This window comes from Arachis stenosperma, chromosome 3, assembly GCF_014773155.1.
Source record: "Arachis stenosperma cultivar V10309 chromosome 3, arast.V10309.gnm1.PFL2, whole genome shotgun sequence".
NCBI classification, from domain to species: Eukaryota; Viridiplantae; Streptophyta; class Magnoliopsida; order Fabales; family Fabaceae; genus Arachis; species Arachis stenosperma.
In genome coordinates this window covers 6664248-6672084 of record NC_080379.1, presented here as the reverse complement: position 1 = coordinate 6672084, position 7837 = coordinate 6664248, and the positions used below count along the sequence as shown (strand labels likewise).

Here is a 7837-nt window from a genome sequence, read left to right as displayed (position 1 = left end):
ATGAGGTAAGGCTCAGGATAATTAGGATGTTACAGGTGTCAAATTCGAATCCACTTCATTTCAAGTTTTCTGAGTAGGGTCGCACCACTGAAAGTAATGGGTGATGGTTTCCAGCGCTGTTTTGCATGAGACACAACAACGGCATCGAATGGAACAATTGATAAATGAGACTAAGAACATCTAATATTTCACGCACAGATCTCCATAGAAATATTTTAATTTTTGTTAACAACTTTAGTCCCCAATTTTTCCTCCAAATCATAGAGTTTTGCATAATTGCAGAGAGTTGTTCAATTGACTCGTGTGTGAAGCTATATGCTACCAGATAACCAGATGCTACATCATACATCTTTTTCGAGTTCAAAGCCCAGCTCACAGAGTCATTCCCATCGTCATTCAGCTCAATGGAGAGGATTCAAGAGCTTATTCCAAGGAAAAAAATTGATTCCTAAATCTCTCTGTTCCATCTTCTATCTGAGATTAGTAGATCTTTCACTCTATTGATTCTTACAAAACTATTATTGCTAGGTTGATTGCTGAGATTGATATGATATGGGTATGGGGGAGGTGGGGGGAACCAGGGATCGTGCCAAATGTTAATCTCTTCTCCTGACCCAATGTTTCACCTCAAACATTTTTCACTACTTTTTGACCCTCCAAAATGATCTGCCATTCCCAGGATGAGTTTACCCCTTTTTTTAATCGTTAGTGGTGATTTATATATGAAGTGTTTACCCTTTAGCATTCAACTAATAAGAGCGTTAATCCTAACGGTCACTCTCTAGAATTGCTTCTCCAATAGAGCCATATTTTGAGCTCGCAAGTCCTTAAATGTTAAACTACTTTTTCTCTTGAGTCTTATCATTTTGTCCTGACTAATTCATGTCATTTTTTTTTCCTGATCCTCTTTGTTCTCACTAGAATTGTGTCAAAATCCTATAAATTTCATCTAAAAGAGAGTCAAATAACTTAAAACAGAATAAAGTGTTTAATCAGAACATGTCTTTCACCTCCTAACAATAAATTTTTCTTTCAAGATTAAACTTTTTTTCTGAACCTTACCTTTAAAGAAGTCATTGAATTGACCTTTCACAAGTATAGAATAAAAAACAGTAAAACTAGTTCTTTGATCCACAAAATTCATCTAACATCAAAATCTCCTTTCCATAATAAATCATAAAAAATTTCACTTAACTCTATCATAATTCTTATTCATATCTAATTTAAGAACTATTTTATTCTACAAGCTTGACTTTTTTTATTTAAAATAATGCATGCACTCATAAATTATTAGAGTATTGTTAGATATTAACCTTTTTTTCTTTCAAGTAAGCGTTTTTCATTTTTACAATTGTTATAATTTGATATCTTTAGTTTTTTTTTTCTTTGAAAGTAATCTTTTGATTCTGTTTCATTTCAACAATTTCACGCTGAATCTGTTATTATTTTGCTTTTGTAACAAAGTATTGTGGAAAGGTATTAATCTTGTATTTAATGTTCTATTTTTTTTTCTTCTTCGGTCATTATGATTTGTTAGTTTTGATTAATACGTAGACCTGTAAATTATGAATCATACATTAGGTTACATTATTAACACTCGTTACCTTTGTACCTAAACCCTCTCTTTCTTTTTCTTATTTTTTTCCCCTTATGAAGTCTCTAACTATATTTTTTTCCCTTCATGCAGCAATAGAACATATTCAAAAAATTAATTGTCATGTTATTTAAGATGTATTTATATACGTGATTTATTTATCAAGTTTGTATATATTGAATTTTTATTTTGTTTTAATTGTACGGTATCTTAATTAATATTAAACTGCTCTTTTACTTTAGTCCATAACAACAATAAAAAAGTTTTATGATCCACAAATTCAGTCTAATAAAATACATAAATTCAATTATAATTTTAGTCTTTATTATCTTATCTTATGGTTCACCTCTCAAGTCATCATCATGAACCACCCTGGCCAGGCCAAGGTTATGCTCCAGTCCTTGACTGCCACACCTCACACATTGCTGTCAAGTTTGCTGAGCTCCAGACCAAGATTGATAGGCGTTCTGGCAAAGAGCTCGAGAAGGAGCCCAAGTTTCTTAAGAATGGTGATGCTGGTATGGTGAAGATGATTCCCACAAAGCCAATGGTTGTTGAGACTTTTGCTGAGTACCCTCCACTTGGAAGGTTTGCTGTGAGGGACATGCGTCAAACTGTTGCTGTTGGTGTCATCAAGAGCGTTGAGAAGAAGGATGCTTCTGCTAAGATCACTAAATCTGCTGCCAAGAAAGCTGCCAAATGAACCGTGCGCATTGTTGTCAAACTCGCGAGTTAACTCGTAAACTCGTACGAGTTTACGAGTTTAGGTAGTGGAATCGAGTTAACTCGGACACAAACTCGTTTCTGGGTAGACTCGGGTAGACTCGGATAAACTCGGTCAAACTCGCGAGTTTATTCACGAGTCAGCGAGTTTTATTTTGGTTGGGTTTTTTGCCATAACGGCCCGTTTTGGGCAAAGAAAAAAAAAAGAAAGGCTGCAAGGGAGCAATCCACTAACCCAGCTAACCCTAAATCCCCTTTACTCGCACTCACTCTCTTCTCTTCTCCAAGCTCTCTTCTTCTTCGCGTTTCATCGTCAACAGTCCATCCCTTGCCGCCGTCCGTCCCCGATCTGTCGCTGCCGTTCGTCGTTCGCCGTTCCCCAAACCACCGTTCTCTCACTCTTGCTCTCTCACTCAGCTCAACACACTCTCACTTTCTCGCTCCCTGTTCTGCATCGAAGAACGCAGATTCGTGGAGTACATCAGTCAGCACAACACAGCGACACCAGTGTCAGACACGCTTCCGTCGGTCGTTGTGGAGCACAATTCCGTCGGTCATCGTGGAGCACAGTACAGCAACGCGTGAACACCAGTGTCAGCTACTCAGCTGAGCCTACTTCATTCTGCCATCTCAGCCTTCAGGTATGTTTAAAAATAAATTAGTCACTGAATTGAATCAATTGATGCATTTCGTAGTTGTTACTTGTTAGTGTGAGTTTAATCTGTAATTTTGGTAGTTGAATAATGGTATGATTTCTGCCATTTTGATTCTGAAATTAACTTTTTAAATTTTTTTTAGTTTGAATTCTGGTGTGATGAATGACGAAATATGGATTAATGAATCTGAATATCTGATAGTTACATATTTGTTAATGAATGATAAAATATGGATTACTCAATAAGCTCTGGGGTTAGATACTTGGACAGTTAGACTGTTAGTTACTTTGATGTTTTTTATTAATGAATCTGAATATCTGAAATACTAAAACTCTGATATGTTAGTTTAGTTTATTGAAAACTGAAATCTGAATTTAGAAAATCTGAAATGTTAGTTTATTATAGTTTAGTTTATTGAAATCTGAAATCTGAATTTAGGAAATCTGAAATGTTAGTTTAGTTTAGTTTATTGATTGCTGAAATCTGAATTTAGAAAATCTAAAATGTTAGTTTAATTTAGTATATTGAAATCTGAAATCTGAATTTATGAAATCTGAAATGTTAGTTTAGTTTAGTTTAGTTTAGTTTAGTTTATTGAAATCTGAAACTCTGGATAACTTTGCTAAATTAATTATTTGGTTTGTTGATTTGTTGATTTAGGGACGAAAATACAAAATGTCTGAAACAAATGATGTTTCTGATGAAGATGGTGAAGATGATGATGTTGATGCCATGGAAGATGAAGATATTGGAGGATTTCAGTTTTAGACTTACTTTATTAGAACATTTAGTTGTTGCTTTGTTATTTTCTTTTGTTTTTCGGTTGTGTTATATGAAGCTTTGATTGTGTGATTGTGTGTTTTATGTTGAACTAGATGCATATTTGTGAAGGATTTAAATGTGTGGTCTAGAGTACTTGTTATAATTGTAGTATTATGTTAATTTATTATGTGTTTTGATGTTAAAATTGTTAAGTTTAAATGCCTATATTTGATTAAATATATATATTATACATGATATATATATTTTTTTATAAAAAATTTATAACAGGTAAACTCGTACGAGTCTACGAGTCGAGTCTAGGTTAGCTCCACGAGTTTACCTAGACTCGCGAGTTTGACAACCTTGACCGTGCGGATTCACCATGCTTTTTCATCTATCATTATAAATAAATGTTTCGTGTTTAGTGTTTGGTGTCGTAGGTTGTTGCTACCTCTGTACAGTACTTGGGTGCTTGATAGACGGTGGCGATGCCAACATTTGATTTCTTGTTCGTCTTTAGTTTTAAACTTCGATAATTTGGTTTTCTAGTTAAATTTTTTGTTTGGTTTATAAATCTATCTTTTTATTATTTTTATTTTATCTCTCATCTTTATTGTTGTCACAAGTTAAGGTAAAAGAGTAGTTCTATAATTAGTTTTTGATAAATTCTTCTACTATATGCATAAAATTGTTAGGATTTCAAAAAGTTAAACAGTAAAGTTGATCTCTGACATTAATCATTTACTTTCAAATGGTAATCAAAATTCTAATTAGATTGTAAATATCTCTCATATTATAAAAACTATACCATATTAGTTCTTATTCTTTTTTCTATCGACTTATTATTCTTTCACACCGTTAGTAGGATGGAATTTATCCTTCCATGCTTAATTAGGTAACAACTAGTTGAGTTGACAATCTAAATTTTGTAAACCAGCGTGATCCTTCTCCTTTTTTATAACCTAAAATTTCAATAAACTTTTTTTTTTCTTTCATTGTCACATCATGTGCTTCCATTTTCAATCATCAACATATTTAATTTTACGTGAGTATTTACACATGTCAAATTTTGAAAATATTTTTTTTTTCATCATGAAGTCTTGTTACGATTTAGAGTCTTTGTTATTCATGGAATAGAGTTCTATTGTGCCTGACACTCACATCTAATCATTTTTTTTTAAATTACAACAATGCTATAACGATGAAGAAAGAATAAAAAAAAAAGACAACAAAAGATAAAATTTTATTGAAATTTAGGGTTATCAAAAGAAAAAAAAAATCATATTGGTTTAGTCAATTTTAAATGGCAGTTCAGCTACCTGTTATTTAGTCTAATCATCTAAGTGTGTAAAGGTGAATATTATCTCACTAACTTTGCAAAGAGTAATTTGATGAAAAAAGTGATGGAAGATTAATATAATATAATTTTTTTAAATTTGAAAAACATTTATAGGTAATTAGTATCTTGAAAATCATTTTAGTGTATACAACCAATTTTAAGTGTATAGAATTTAACTTGTAATTTAGAATTTTTTTTATGAGATCATAACATATATATTAAAAGATTATATGTTTAAGCTTTGCAAATAATTACATGCATGAGTTAAATATTTTTTTAAGAAATATATTTTCGTGATATATCACATGCAAATAATTAATTATTGATTGCTAGTTAAAGAAAAAATGAGTTAACAAAACTACTCCAAGCCATACATGTAGAGGTAATGACACAATTAGCTATAAATATAATTAATGATGTCATACATTCATTAGTGGGCAGTTAAATGAGACAGGGTGCAATGTAATTGGACTAAAAAATAAGAAAAAAATTAGAAAATTAATTATAATACAAGTCAATTCAATTAAGTTTTTTTATTTTTAATTTTAAAAAATTATGGTAATAAAGAGTTATTTTTTTATATAATAAATTTATTTTTTAATTAATTAATTCTAATCGACTACACTCCTAATTAATTTTTCAATAAAATTAAAAAAATAAAAATACACCCTTCTCTCCTTCTTCTCTTTGTGATGTCTCTCACATCTTTGACTTAGTTTGAGCCACTTTCTCGCATCCAAATAAGATGGTTATGGACGATTATAATTAGTGGAAACATTTGACGCATTGCCAACATGGAAGATCCAATCTGCTGTGACATGGATGTAATTTTAACGTGGTGAAAAATATTTTATATAACTATTTATTAATTTATTTGGATGATAATTTATATATTTAATATTAAAAAATTATTTTTATTAATATAATGTATTAAATATTAATGCTACATAATTAAATATATAAAATTATTTTATAATAATGTTAAAATTAAATTTATTTTATATTATATATCTTTTAAATTTTATTTTTCATTGTACTTAAATTTGTTATCAATATAATTTACCTACTAAATTATAATATAATATAATTATTTCTCATATTATCTTTTTAATATCAACTATTTTATATTTTTCATATTATCTTATATTTTTTAATATCAACGCTCGAGCTGTTGGCAAAGTTGGTTGATATGGTATCTAACTCAAGAGGTTCAAACCGGAATACCCAAACTCTAGGTATGGTAGCTGGTTCTAGCTCGAGACCTATTGGTGCATCTTCGTCCGTGCCTGTGAATGCACCTCGGGACAAGTCTATCGCCTCCTCATCGTTTGCCGTTGATCTCAACTGCAGTGGTGGCGGAGAGGTTGGTATCGTGGATAGGGTGCCGATTTATTTACAGTGTAGGGCACCGGCTGATATGGGTGATGCATTGCTAGATGATGATGGCGACGATGATGTGGAGCATGACCTCATTGATGATGACAGTGACGATGACATTGCAGCGAGTAATCCAGTTGGGGCTGGCGGTGGTTCTAGCTCTGGAACTCAGCAGTACCTCCACACTTTTCATATTTGGACTTAAATGCCATGAGACAGGAGGGGGTTCCTGGGTAACCCACTGAATTTGGTGCTAGAGATACCCAGGGTACTAGAGGTCTTACAGAGTTTCAGGTTAGTCAGCAGTTTCAGGATAAAGAAGAGGCTGTGTTAAGCGTGAAGACATATAGCATCCGACGCGGGGTATAGTATAAAGTGGTGGAGTCCGATTATCGCAGGTACGTTGGGAAGTGTACCAACGGGTGCACATGGTTGATTAGGCTAAGTCTCCGGTAGCGCAAGGGTATTTGGGAGGTAAAACGGTACAACGGATCTCATACTTGTCTCGCGACGTTGATCTCGAGCAATCACAGGAACGTACCTGCCATCTAGACGCATACCCTGCTACTGTCGCATGCTCGAAATACATCGTTGGGGCTGCAAATAGAATGTACCAGAATATAAAAACCATTAACATCATTCACTAATAAAACATCATTCACTAACAAACTACTAACAAAACCACTGACAAAACCACTAACAAAATCGCTAACAAAACCACTAACATCATTCACTAACAAAATCACTAACATCATTTACTAACAAAACCACTAACAAAATCACTTGTATGGCAATCCTATCTAACTTAGCAACGGTACATAATGACTACCATTCTTTTTTTTTGAAAGTGGAGCTCAACACTTGAAGTGGAGCAATACAAACGGCTAATAAAAATAAAAAAACAAACATCAACACAACAGAAACTTATATCCCCATGTTATCTCCGGCATTGCCATCAACAACCAAAGGGATTTGCACCTATCCACTCCTTGTAGTTCATAGAGCACATGTCAACAATCTCCTCCACTCCTTTACTCCTGTTCTGGAATAGTCTTCTATTTCTTTCCAACCACAAATTCCAGATAATCGCGCAGAAGCTAACCATCCATGCCTTACGATCCGCCTTTCTAGCTGTGACCTCTGTCCAACTTAGGAAATGTTCCTTCAACGAGTCCGGACAAGACCATAATCTACCAGCATAAGATAGCCATGCGCACCAAATCTGCCAAGAAAAGCTACATCCTACAAGCAAGTGGTGACTAGACTCAACACAATTATTGCATAATACACATAAGGTATCTTGTTGGTTAACAACTCCAAGTCGACTCAGTCTCTCCTTCGTACTGATTCTGTCAGTCAATGCAAACCACACAAACACCTCCACTC

The 7837-nt window shown here is 33.2% G+C and overlaps 1 protein-coding gene across 1 annotated transcript; it reads left to right on the top strand.

Moving 5' to 3' along the window:
- Nucleotides 1–2297, top strand: LOC130965400 (elongation factor 1-alpha). Its single transcript, XM_057890166.1, is given in 3 exon segments — nt 1–5; nt 1914–1969; nt 1972–2297. Coding segments are annotated over 3 exon segments (387 nt in total).
- Nucleotides 2298–7837: the final 5540 nt, after the last annotated feature.